Below are 14056 nucleotides of genomic sequence, written 5' to 3'. Positions count from 1 at the left end.
CACAACTAGAAATCATACAAAAACAACAATTAGAAATCCAAAAGATAAACAACAAGATTTCAGAAATAGTGTCATAGAAGGGCTGAGAAACAGGTTCGAGACAATGGAAGACAGGGTTAGTGAAATTGAAGACAAACATTTGGGTACACCTTTGAGAAAAAATCATAAAAAAGAACAAAGAAAAATGAAGAAACCCTGAGAATGATGTGGGATACAATCAAAAGCAAAAATTTGCGAATGATCGGAGTTCCAGAATGGGAGAAAATGGAAAACACAGCTTCCCTAATATCATGAAAGATGAAAAGCTGACCATCCAAGAAGCTCAGTGAACTCCATATGGATAGACCCCAAAAGAAGATCACCAAGGCATATCATAATCATACTCGCTGAAACCAAAAACAAAGAAAGAATCCTGAGAGCAGCTCGAGAAAAACAAAAAGTCACATACAGAGGGGAAACAGTAAGACTGAGCTCTGATTACTTGGCAGAAACCATGCAGGCAAGAAGGTGATGGGATGACATATATAAAACCTTGAAAGAAAAAATTGCCAGCCAAGAATAATATATCTGGCAAAACTCTTGTTCAAATATGATGGTGAAATTAGGACATTTCCAGATAAACAGAAATTAAAGGACTACGTAAAAACCAAACCAGACTTACAAGAATTCTTAAAAGGAGTCCTTTGGTTTGAGAACAAACAACATCAGACAACACCCAGATACTAACCTAGGAAATGAACTCTCAAGGACTATTCAAAACCAAAAGATCTACAGCAGGGAGCCAGAGAGGTTAATCTGCAAGTGACAGCAAAGTCAGAACAATAAAAGAGAGAATAAACAGTGTAGGTATAGAACCTTCTAATGGAGAGAAAGGCAAGGCGATTCCAGGTAATTATAGACTGGTTCAAACTTAGAAAGATAAGGGTAGATTTCAAGGTAACCACAGAGAAAGTTAACAAACCTACTCACCAAAATAAAAAAGATAAACATAAAGTCTCAGTAAAAACAAAAGCTACAAAAATAAAAGAAATGAAAAAAAAAAAACCCACAAACAAAAGGAATTCAGCACAGAAGAAGAAGAGGAACAAAGAAACCATCAGCACCACAAAAAAAAAGCACTACAAAATGACAGCAATAAACTAACACCTATCAGTAATTACACTGAATGTAAATGGCCTAAATGCACTCTTAAAGAGACAGAGAGTGACAGAATCTATTTAAAAACAGGATCCATCAATGTGCTGTCTACAAGAGACACACATTAGAAACAAAGACATTAATTTATTAAAAATCAAAGGATGGAAAAAAATATGTTAAGCAAACAGCCACCAAAAAAGAGTAGGACTGGCAATACTAATCTCAGATAAAATAGACTTTAAAACAAAATCCACCAAAAAAGACAAAGAACAGCACTACATCGTGATTAAAGGGACAATCCAGCATGAAGACATAACCATATTAAATATCTACACACCCAATGACAGGGCTCCAAAATACATAAAACAAACTTCAACAGCACTGAAAATAGAAATTAGCAGTTCCACTATAATAGTAGGAGACTTGAACACACCACTTTTGGTAAATGACAGACCATCTAGAAAGAAACTTGACAAAAATAAAGATCTAAAGGTCACAGTCAGCCAACTTGAACTCATAGACATATATAGAACACTCCACCCAATAGCTGCAAAGTACACATTCTTTTCCAACACACCTGGAACATTCTCCAGAGTAGACCACATCTTAGGACACAAAGCAACCCTCAGCAAAATCCAAAACACTGAGATAATACAAAAGTATATTCTTTGATCACAACACCATCGAGGTAGGAATTAACAACAGGAAGAGCAAGGAAAAATAATTAATTACATGGAAAGTAAATAACACCCTGCTTAAGAACCACTGGGTAATAGAAGATACCAAAGATGGAATCAAAAAATTCCCAGAATCAAATGAAAATGAAAACACATCATACCAAAACCTTTGGGACACAGCAAAGGCAGTGATCAGAGGTCAATTTATAGCAATAGATGGAAACATCAAAAAAGAAGAAAGGGACAGAATCAAAACATTAGCTACACAACTAGAACAAATAAATAACAGCAAAAGAAGCCTACAGCCACCAGAAGAAAGGAAATAATAAGATCAGAGCAGAAATAAATGAAATAGAGAATATAGAAAAACAATAGAAAGAATCAACAAAACCAAAAGTTGCTTCTTTGAAAGGATCAACAAAATCAACAAACCACTAGCCAAACTGACAAAAGAAAAACAGGAACGGATGCAAATAACCCAAATAAGAAATGAAATGGGGGACATTACAACAGATCCAATTGAAATAAAAAGGATCATAACAGAGTATTATGAAAAACTATACTCTTAACAAATTTGAAAATCTAGAAGAAATGGACAAATTTCTAGAAACACACTACCTACCCAAACTATCCCAAACTGATTTTGAAAATCTGAACAGACCCATAACAAGAGAAGAGATTGAAAACGTAATAAAAAAACTACCTACCCCCACCAAAAATAAAAACACCCTGGCACAGATAGCTTCACTGGAATATTCTACCAAACATTTAGCAAAGAGTTTACACTACTACTATTCAAATTATTTCAGAACATAGAAAAGGAAAGGATACTTCCAAATTCATTCTATGAAGCCAGCATAATAACCATGATACCAAAACCAGGCAAATACACCACAAAGAAAATACCAGACCAACATCTTTCATGAATATAGATGCAAAAATTCTCAACAAAATTCTAGCCAATAGAATTCAGCATCATATCGAAAAAATAATACACCACAACCATGTAGGATTCATACCAGGTATGCAAGGATGGTTCAACATTAGAAAATTAATCAACATAATCCACCACATAAGTAAAATAAAGGAAAAGAATCACATGGTCATCTCAGTTGACGCACAAAAGACATTTGACAAAGTCTAACACCCATTTCTGATAAAAACTCTCAATAAAATAGGTATAGAAGGGAAATTCCTCAACATAATAAAGGGCATCTGTACAAAACCAACAGCCAACATCATTCAAAATGGAGAGAAGCTGAAAACATTCCCCTTGAGAACAGGAATGAGACAAGGATGCCCTTTATCACCACTCCTGTTTAATACTGTGCTGAAAGTCCTAGCTAGAGCAGTAAGGCAAGAAAAAGAAATAAAGGGCATCCAAGTTGGTAATGAAGAAGTTAAACTATCCCTGTTTGCGGATGATATGATACTATACACAGAAAACCCCAAAGACTCCACAACAGAACTACTGGAACTAATAGAAAGATTCAGCAGAGTACCAGGATACAAGATAAACACACAAAAATCAGTTGGATTCCTATACACCAACAAAGAGAATGACAAAAAGGAAATCAGGAAAGCAATACCATTCATATTAGCCCCTAAAAAAATAAAATATTTAGGAATAAATCTAACCAGGGATGTAAAAGAACTATACAAAGAAAACTACAAAATACTACTGCAAGAAACCAAAAGAGATCTACATAAATGGAAAAACATACCATGCTCATGGATAGGTAGACTCAACATTGTGAAAATGACAATTCTTCCCAAAGCAATTTACAAATACAATGCAATCCCGATCCAAATACCAACAACATTCTTTAAAAAGAGATGGAAAAAATAATTGTTAACTTTATATGTAAAGGGAAGAGGTCCCGGATAAATAAAGCATTATTGAAGGGGAAGAATAAAGTAGGAGGACTCACACTACCTGACCTCAGAACCTACTATACAGCTACAGTAGTCAAAACAGCCTGGTACTGGTACAATGACAGATACATTGACCCATGGAACAGAATCAAGAACCCAGATGTAAATCCATCCACCTGTGGTCACCTGATCTTCATCAATTGCCCAAAGTCCATCAAATGGGGAAAAGACAGTCTTTTTAACAAATAGTGCTGGCAAAATTGGATATCCATCTTCAAAAGAAAATGAAAGAGGACCCATATCTCACACCACACACAAAAACTAATTCAAAATGGATCAAAGATCTAAGTCTAAAACCAAAAACTACAAAGATCATAGAAGAAAAAATAGGATCAATGCTAGAGACCCTAATACACGGCATTAACAGGGTACAAACTATAACTAACAACATACAAACTCCGGAAGATAAGGTAGATAACTGGGATCTCAGCAAAAGACTTCACCAAAAGATTAAAAAGAGAGCCTACAGACTGGGGAGAAAAAAACTTGACTATTACAGATCCGACAAAGGTCTAAACTCTAAAATCTACAAGAAAATCCAACACCTCTGCAACAAAAAGACAAATAATCCAATTAAAAATGGGCAAAGGAAATGAACAGACACTTCACCAAACAAGATATACGGGTGGCTAATAGACACATGAGGAAATGCTTGTTATCACTAGCCATTAGGGGAATGCAAATCAAAACCACAATGAGATACCATCTCACCCCAGCATTACTGGCATGAATCAAAAAAACAGAAAATAACAAATGCTGGCGAGGCTGTGGGGAGATTGGAACTCTTTGGCACTGCTGGTGGGAATGCAAAATGGTACAACCACTTTGGAAAACGATATGGCACTTCCTTAGAAAGCTAGAAATAGAAATACCATATGATCCAGCATTCCCATTCCTAGGAATATATCCTAGAGAAATAAGAGTCGTCACACGAATAGACATATGCACACCCATGTTCATTGCAACATTGTTCACAGTAGCAAAAAGATGGAAACAACCTAGATACCCATCAACAGATGAATGGATAAACAAGCTATGGTACATACACGCAATGGAATACTACGCAATGATAAACTAACAATGATGAATCTGTGAAGCATCTCACAACATGGATGAATCTGGATGGCATTATGCTGAGTGAAATAAGTCAATCACAAAAGAATAAATATCGTATGAGACCACTACAATAAAAACTCATGAAAAGGTTCACACACAAAAATAAACAATCTTTGACGGATACGGGAGAGGCGACGGATAGGGGTGGGAAAACACTAAATAGACAACAGATGAGTAGTAACTCTGGTGAAGGTAAGACAGTACACAATGCTGGGAAAGCCAGCACAACTTGTTCAGGATAAGGTCATGGAAGCTCCTTGGACAAATCCAAACTCCCTAAGGGACTGAATTGCTGGACTGAGGGCTGTGGGGACCATGGTCTCAGGGAACATCTAGTTCAATTGGCATAACATAGTTTATAAAGACAATGTTCTACATTCTACCTTTGTGAGTAGCATCTGGTGGTCTTAACAGCCTGGGAGCGGCCATCTAGGATACTCCACTGGTCTCACCCCTTCAGGAGCAAGGGAAAATGAAGTTAACTAAAGACACAAGGGAAAGATTCGTCCAAGGGACTAATAGACCACAACTAGTATGGTCTCTACCAGACTGAGTCCAGTACAACTAGATGGTGCCCAGCTACCCCCACTGACTGCTCTGACAGGGATCACAATAGAGGGTCCCAGACAGAGAAGGAGAAAAGTGTAGAACAAAATTATAACTAAAAAAAAAAAAGACCACACTTACTGGCCTGACAGAGACTGGAGAAACCCCGACCGTATGGCCCCCGGACACCCTTTTAGCTTAGTAATGAAGTCACTGCCGAGGTTCACCCTTCAGCCAAAGATTAGACAGGCCCATAGGACCAAACAAAACTAAAGGGGCACATCAGCCCAGGGGCAAGGACTAGAAGGTAGGAGGGGACAGGAAACTGGTAATAGGGAACTCAAGGTCAAGAAGAGAGAGTACTGACAGGTCATGGGGTTGTTAACCAGTGCCATAAAACAGTATATGTACTGTTTAATGAGAAGCTAGTTTGCTCTGTAAACCTTCATCTAAAGTTCAATAATAAAAAACTTAGCATCGTTCCAGGCTTATACCAGTTGCCATTGAGTCGATTCCAACTCATGGCAACCCCACGTATTGCAGAGTAGAACTGTACTCCATAGGGTTTTCAGATGCAGATTTTTTAGAAGTAGATGATTATGTCTTTGTTCTGAGACACCGCTGGGTGGACTTGAACCTCAAATCTTTCGGTTAGCAGCCAAGCGTGTTAACCACTCACTCCACCCAGTGATTCCCTTCCAGGCTTAATCAGTGGTAGCTACTGGTCCTTCAACCGCTCCCTCTCCTCTCAGCTTTTCCATTATCAGTCAGCCATGCTGTTCTAAACACCACCCTTCCATGGCCACACAATACCAACCCCTCAGCTGCCTCCTGGCGTCTGCTCCCTTGGACGCTGTCCCTCTGAAGACATGCCTATCCATTCTGGCTGCACTCCCACTTCCTCTCCTTCCACACTCTCCCCTCCAGCTTCCATCACCCATCAAAACAGTGTTCCTGGGAGGTCACAAAGGGCCAGTGCAATGCTTGGCGTCCTCTCCCCTTCTCACTCCTTGGCAGTGTTGGTCACCACTGGGCCTGCCTTCTCAAGTCGTGGCTTCTCTTCCTCTGGTGACATTGTCCTCTGCTTGTCTGGCAGCTCCTTCTCCATCTCTGTCTGCAACTCCTCTTCTACCTGAGGCCTAAGTGTGGACATTCCTTGGGCACAAACCTAGGCCTTCTTCTCTCCTCACTCAGAGCTTTCTCCTTCAGAGTTCTCACCCATTCTCATGACTTTATGTGCCACTGACAGCTCCCAAATGTAGATCTCTAGGCTAGACCTCTCACCAGAATTTCAGACTTGGATACTCAAGGACCTATTTAATATGTCTATTTGGTTGTGGCTCAGACATTCTAAATTCACACACCCTAAACTGGGCACTCAGTAAACTCTTCACGAACTTGCTCGTCTTCCCTTCTTTCCACCTCAGTAAATGGTATACCCATCCATCTCGTTGCTCAAGAAACCTGAGACAGCCTTGATTCCTGCCTTTCCATCCCCACCTTTTACCAAATTTGTTGCCAAGTTCTCTTGATATTCCTGCTAACATATGTTTCAGACACTCTTCACTCCTTCTCGGCCACCGCCACTTTCTTGACCTTTGGCCTGCCTGCACCCACCCTTGTCCCTGTGTTCCTTTCTCCACACAGCAGTCAGCGTTGTCTTTTGAAATGTAATCAGATCTTTAACACCCTGCAAGCCAGAATAAACAATAAAATTGTAAATCTTACCTTGGCGCATGGTGCCCCACAGCCTCATCACGGGCCATCGCCCCCAGCTCCCTGTGTGCCACACTGGCCTTCTCTCTGCTTCTGAACCTTGCTTTTCCCTGTCTCAGCGCCTTTGCAGCTGCTGTTCCCTCAGCTGGAATATTCTTCCCTCTACCCTTCACCCAGCTAACTCCCAGCTCAGCTTGGAGAGGCTGTCCCTAATGCCCGATTTACATTAGGTCCCTCCTTAACTGTTTTACCTCCACCTGCTCTTTTCCTTCAGAGCTTTTATCACTATTTCATTTATTTATCTGAAGTATCTCCCACTAGCCTTTGAGCTGCTGAGGGTGCAGACTAGGTCTGTTTTGTTTACGCTTGTTTAGCCTGCCCTTGGCACAGTGATTGCCATATAGGAAGTGCTCGGTAATCATGCTTCCAGTGAGGAAATGAATGAATGAATGAACACAAGCTCCTTGCCATCAAGTATAATGGGAGCAAGACATGGAAATTGTAGCCCAAAGCACTAGTGCCACAAGACAGGACCTCCATAGTGCAGCTCCCAAAGTGTGCCAGGTGGTGAGGGGGCAGGGGCGCTGTGGCAGTTCTTCTTTGACTGATGTGGAAAGGTTGGGGTAGGGGTGGGGATCCTGCACGGCTTCCCAGAAGAGTTGAAGCTCATGCTGGGATTGAGATCAGAAACAGGGTCAGAGGAGGGCCACTCCCTCCCTCCCTTTCTCCTGCCCTTTCTGCCTGCTCTTATGACAGCCCCTCCACATTCCTCAGCTTCTATTCTGGATCCAGGACAAAGTCTGCAGGAGTTATGCTGAGGGAGAAGAAAAATAAATCACTAGAAATATTTCCCCATGTCCCCCACCCTATTCTTTTCCTGCCTCTGTGTCTGTTCCCCAGGCCTTTCACCAGCTCCTGCAGTGAAGTATCTCAGGCTTGGGTCCCACAGCCACTGTGCAGGAGTGAATCCTACTTTGGGAGACAAGTTATTGTGATAGGATGGGCTTGTTGGAAATGGGGAACCTTTGTGTCCCAACTTTAATTTTTCATATTCATGGTGGTGAGCATCATGGCAGATCTTGAAAGGCCCCTGCTGTCTGTGACTCCACAGGTGAGAAGGGCAGGAGGCCCTGGAAAAGCAGGGCCAAGAGTAGAAAGACAAGTCCAACCAAGTGAGTAGGCCAGCTGTTCACAGGGAGAGCAATGGAGGCCCTGGAGGACAGCCCTGCTGCCACCCCAGAGCCACCACCAGTGGCTCAGAGATCCACAGATGTCCCCTCATACTTCCTCCCTAATTCACTGACACAAGAGGAACCTCCAAAAACATATTCCTGTAGAAATATAGCTGCACAAAATGGTTAGTGTCTATAAAGTATTATGCTTAAGGTCCACTATGGATCGACTAGGCCATAACTACCATATATGAAATTGTTACTGAAGAAATATGTTTGTTAACTTTCAAACAACAGATTTACAAATATAGTTATTGAACATTTACTATGTACCAAGCACTGCGCTCATCACTGTATGTGTGTTATTGTATTCGATCTTTATAACAACGCTATGAGAGAGATACAGCCATTTTACAGACGAGAAAACAGGTTTAGATGTTAAGTGACTTTCACAAGTCATAAGTTAGTAGGTGGTGATGCTGGGACTTAAACCCAGGTCTGAGTCCTCACTTTAAACAATTTGATGCACTTTCAAACAGAAGCATTCCTTCAGTTAGGACTGCACTTACCTGGGTATAGCAAGGCCTTCTCCATCTCATTTTTTATCACTCTCTTTTTCTTCTGTCAGAATATATTTGCTTATCCTTCTTGAAAGCATTTTTTTTCATTTCTCTGAACATTTTTCTAATTAAGGTGAACTGGAGTAGAGGCACATTCGCATTATTTTACAAATTGATACTTGGTAAATACTCATGGATACTATAACTGTTAGGAGCCCTGGTGACGCAGTGGTTAAGAGCTCGGCTGCTAACCAAAAGGTTGGCAGTTCGAATCCATCAGCTGCTCCTTGGAAACCCTATGGGGCAGTTCTACTCTGTCCTGTAGGGTTGCTATGAGTTGGAATTGACTTGACAGCAATGGGTTTTATAACTATTAATTGCTGCTCTGACCCTAATAAAAAGAAGTTTCACACATTGGATGAGTAATTGCATTTTGAACTTGTCTTAATCTTCTTTCAGTAATCCATTTCTATTACTATTCTGTTTACTTCTTACTGAAAGGAAGAAGATTTCTCTTCCCACGTTGGCTGTAGTCTGCCTCTGGCTTCGCCATCTTCCCAGCCTTGAAAAAGCAACGCTGCATCTTTTTGAAAAGTTAATCTCCAGTGAGAGAAATTGTCTGCAGAGGATTGAGTGCTTTATAAAAGATTCATTGCTGGTACGTGCTGCACTTGGATGAGGAGAGAGAGCCTTAAAGAGAATGCTGGGTACCATTTGTTCTAGTCGAAGAAGGAAAAAGTAAACAAAAAAGCAATTAGAACCGTTTAAAATAATCATATGTTTATATTTTATTTTTTAAAGATACCTAATATGAGGCTTTTCTGCTTATGCATACTTTGCGCATGTGGGTAAAATAGAGATTCAAGGTGTACTTGATTCTGTTGCACTTTATATCACATATTCCCAAGAATTGACACTTAGACAACATAAACTTTTTAAAAATAGTATTTCTCATCTCAGCATGAAAAGTGGGCTTTTAAAAACTGAAGATCTTACAGATGAGAAGAAGAATCAATTAAGAAAGAAAAACATTTAAGAAATAACCTTTTAGCTCTTCACTAGAGGAAAATTAAATACTCAAAAAAAGACAAAACAAAACAAACCCCCAGAGAAATGGTTAAAACAACAAAAACAACTAAGAATTCTCTATGTTTTCTTTTGGTTGAAGGCTGTCAGCCTTGGAACCTCCCTGTGTGCAAATGGCTCGCCTGTCTCCCTTCATACTAAGGACTGTGACGTAGGGGAGTCTGTGGGCCACAGGTACCCCCATTGCTAGTCAGATTTCAGGCGGGCTAGGACCTTTCAGGAAATCCTCACAACCTGGCCAATCAGGATGTTTTCCTTCTGTGGGTGGCACCTCCATGGTATTTGTGTGCATTTGTGTAAGAACAGGAGTAAAAAGACCCATGCAACGTGAAAAAGCCATTCAGAAAACTTGGGTGTTTATGTTGTCTTACGAGCACCTCAGGGCTTTCGTGTGTTTTCTCATTGGCCTTCACGACCTGTGGGAAGTATGGGCAGAGATCTTTCCTACTGTGCAGATGGAGAGCACTCTTGCAGAGAAAGATGGTGAAGAGTCAGATCTTACATTGGTGGCAAGGAGCCTGGGAAGGAGAGTGGTCGCCTCCAGCTGAGGATGAGGCTGGGCAGATGCAGCTCTGTGCATGGAATGCTCGGTGCTAACCTGACTGAGTTTACACAATCCCACCTCCCAGACACCTTCTGTTGGTTTAATTCAGTTGGAATGTGCTGTTTTCTTTCTTTTGCTTTCAAATTGGAAACAACATAAGGGACTCATAATTGAATCAGTTGCCTTCTTCCTGTGTTCTGTTTCTCTCTTTAGGCCCCATTCCTTCCCCACCAGCTCACTTGTGCCTGTTCATGGCACTGTTGCCTGTTCTCCATTTCATGGGCTCCCCTCTGCCTTCCTGGTCTGTGGCTGCCCAGGCAAATCTGGGTCGTGTTGCAGTCCTCTGATATCCATGCTGCTTCACCAGTAAGTGAGGTAGCACAGATTGAACCCAATGGATTTGAAAGTGTAGTCTTTGATAGAGAACAAAAAAGGAAGGTATGTGTATATTAAGACTGAGATAGAGCCCAAAGAGGATAATTACCACTTGACCTTACCATCGCAAAGAGATGCATATTAAGGTGAGAAATAGAATGCATCTTATTTAAAAATAATTACAATAAAATTTAAAACAAACAAAGGCTTTTAGAAGGCCCCTGGCAGCCCATTAAGTTTTCGCCATATTGAAAAATCAAAGTTCCACTGGCTTTTCTAGATTGGTTTGATTTGGCAACCCTTCACACAGCTTTGGGCTCTTCTCTGAGCCCCTCCGTGTCCTTCCTGCCTGTGGACCGACCTCAGGCTCGAGCAGCACTTTGGGAAGCTCAGCGCATCGCTGGGCATGAGAGAGAGAGCAGACTCTCCCATTCAACATCACACTGTATAGTCTTCAGTCTCCAGTTCATAGTTTAAAGTAATCTCCCCCAGTCACACAGTTTCTCAGCCAGTTGATTTACAAAAGCATTTATCAGGATCGTGTGTGTGGAGATTCAGAGCTTCCACTATGGTTAAAGGGCTGGAGAGTGTTATTTGGTTTAATTTATTGTGGCGTTTTCAGGATGTGACCTCCCTGTGCCTTTCAGTTCAGAGAGGTAATTACAATGCAGATGGTGAGCCAGAGTCCCTGGCTGGAGTGGGCTTTGCTCACAGGCATCGCCAGAGAGCCAGGCAGGCTGGGCTAAGCCTGTGACGTGACTTCGTGATTAGACAGGTAACCTGAAGAGCTGCTTCCTAATTGCATCATCTGACGCATTTATCGCAGCACAGTATCTCTCGGTGCAGTGACAGGACTGTCCAGAGGTATCAGAGAGATCGCTGGGACTCAGCACGAGACGGCTGTGCTTTTCTACAGGAGAAACTCGATACCTATTACATTATATTTGGATTCTGAGAGTAATTAAAGTGTGATGGTCTGAGTAACTTGTACGTTATATGGAGCACTGTTAATTATGTTTCCATCCCTTGGGACTACCCAGAATTAGTACTGGAAATTCTATAGTTACCAAGACGTAACAAAAACAAAAGATAAAAGTGTGGTACAGGTTGCACAAAGCGAAATGACCTCCCCAAATGTTATTTGGCTTTTCAGGGACTCAGAGGCCTGGTATTTTCCATTAAGACCTGAATAATAAGAAGTTAATATAATACCACCAAATTCTAAATGTGTCTATATGCATTTGACTTCTGAAATAAAAATAACATTTTCAAAAGCCTGTTGACTTTGGAAGTTCACCCTTTGGCTTCCGTGGGCCGCACCCCCTCCAGGTAAATGGCCGCCTACAGTATTTGGTGGCTCCTGAATAAGTTACAGGGAGCCCTGGTGACGCAGTGGTTAAAGTACTCAGCTGCTAACCAGAAGTTCAGCAGTTTGAACCCACCAGCCACTCCATAGGAGAAAGATGTGGCAATCTGCTTCCATAAAGATTACAGCTTTGGAAACTCTATGGGGCAGTTCTACTCTGTCTTACAGGGTCGCTATGAGTCAGAATCGACTCAATGGCAGTGAGTTTGGTTTGGTTTAAATAAGTCACAGTGTTAACTCCAGTTTGTCGTTGATTGTACAGACTGAAACTTTTCAAAAGCAGATGGTCTTGTGTTTCCTTTGATTGCCCAGGCCCTGGAAGACTGTAATCCGTAGTCCCAGATCTGGCTTAATATCGATGGTAAGAAAGCAGTGAAAGGCATTTGCTAATTATGCAGCTTTCTTGGCATCGTTCAGTTTCCCAAGGCTGGCCCTGAATCAGAAGGATGTGATGTTTTCCAGTAACAATTCCTCTTTTGGAGAGCAGAAAGCTATTGTTTGGATTGCACATTTGAATGAGAAGTGCTGGCCGGGTGGTGGGTGGCACTGTGCTTGGCTGTGCCCCGGTTCCCAGGCCCCTGCATTCGCTCCTCCTTAGCCAGCCCCACATGCAGCCCGACAAGCAGGCTGGGTCCAGAAGAGCTGCCCCTCTCCTCCCAGGCAGATTTGCTGATGGGAGAGTGGGGAGCAGAGGAAGAACAGAGGGGAAAGGGCACTGGAGAGGCAGGGCTGTTTTTGTTTAATCAGATTTCAAATCAGAGAATACTCCTTGCATCCTCTTCTAGCTCAGTGTCTTCATGATGTAATTAAAATTGTTTCTTTGTCTAATAAAAACTTAAAAATGCAAAGCATCCAGATAGCTCAGTATTATCCTTGACATTTATTGATAGGAGATAGGATGCAGTCTTTTTCTCATTCTTCAGATAACAATCTGAGCCACTCCAAAAAAAACCCAAAACTTCCTTTTCACGAAATTCCAGTACACAATTCCCCCTTTAGTAAAATATTATACAGAAGAATTAACTCCATAACCTGGACAATGCCGTCAGTTTTCTGTGCTTAAATAACTTTTCACCAATGTTCTGGGTTTCTTTTTCTGTTTTTTCATTAGCCTCCTTTTAAGCATCTTCTTTTTGAGCTTTTTAATGTGATGCATGCAACTTAACGAAATCTGAAGGCGTAGATTTTGCATCCATCCAATAGGAAAGTGTGGTGATGGCTGCTGCTTGTGGCTGAAAGGTAAAGGTCTGCATCTCCACACCGTAGTTGCACTTCCCAGCGTTGACCTCAGGGAGGCACCAGATCCGCCTGCACTGTCTGCAAAGAAAGAGGGCACAGTTTCAACTTTGGTCTTTACTGTAGGGGTGCAGGACTTCACCACCACTCAGAGATGAAGGGAGAGGGAAAAATAAAAAACAGCAGTAGTCAGCCTGGGGGGCCATTGCCACTCAGAGGCTGAGCCCAGGAGCAGCCGCGAGGGGGCTGTAGAGCTTTCGATTGAGTGATTCTCCTTCAGCATCTAGAGCTGGGCATCCCAGTTCCGTCCTGCACGCTGCCTGCTTCTGTGTCCTAGCGTTCTCACAGAGCACGTGTAAATTTAAAACACAAAAATACATTTGGTCCTTGTCAGTTTGGTTCTTTTTAAGCCCAGGAATGACAGATTTATCACTAATTAAACAATAATTGCGTTATGGAGTATGGAAAAAAAATGCTTTTAGTATAAACAACATCTGGTAAAGATTAAAAAGAACGAATAATTTTCCAAGCTCAAATTTGTTGAAAGAAACTTGAATATTCTGAAACAAAATAGATCCTAAAATGTAAAA

The 14056-nt window shown here is 41.5% G+C and overlaps 1 protein-coding gene across 1 annotated transcript in view; it reads left to right on the top strand.

Moving 5' to 3' along the window:
- The window catches only part of FANCC (FA complementation group C), a 361687-nt gene that overhangs the window by 293559 nt on the left and 54072 nt on the right, over positions 1-14056 (top strand). The window contains exon 9 of the mRNA XM_023735819.1: positions 9361-9517. Within this exon, the coding sequence (XP_023591587.1) occupies positions 9361-9517 (157 nt within the window). The remainder of the gene's footprint in view (positions 1-9360; positions 9518-14056) is intronic.

The sequence above is a fragment of the Trichechus manatus genome, unplaced genomic scaffold, assembly GCF_000243295.1.
Source record: "Trichechus manatus latirostris isolate Lorelei unplaced genomic scaffold, TriManLat1.0 scaffold00082, whole genome shotgun sequence".
NCBI classification, from domain to species: domain Eukaryota; kingdom Metazoa; phylum Chordata; class Mammalia; order Sirenia; family Trichechidae; genus Trichechus; species Trichechus manatus.
Note: the sequence above shows the minus strand (reverse complement) of the source record. Positions and strands in the feature narration are given on the sequence as shown.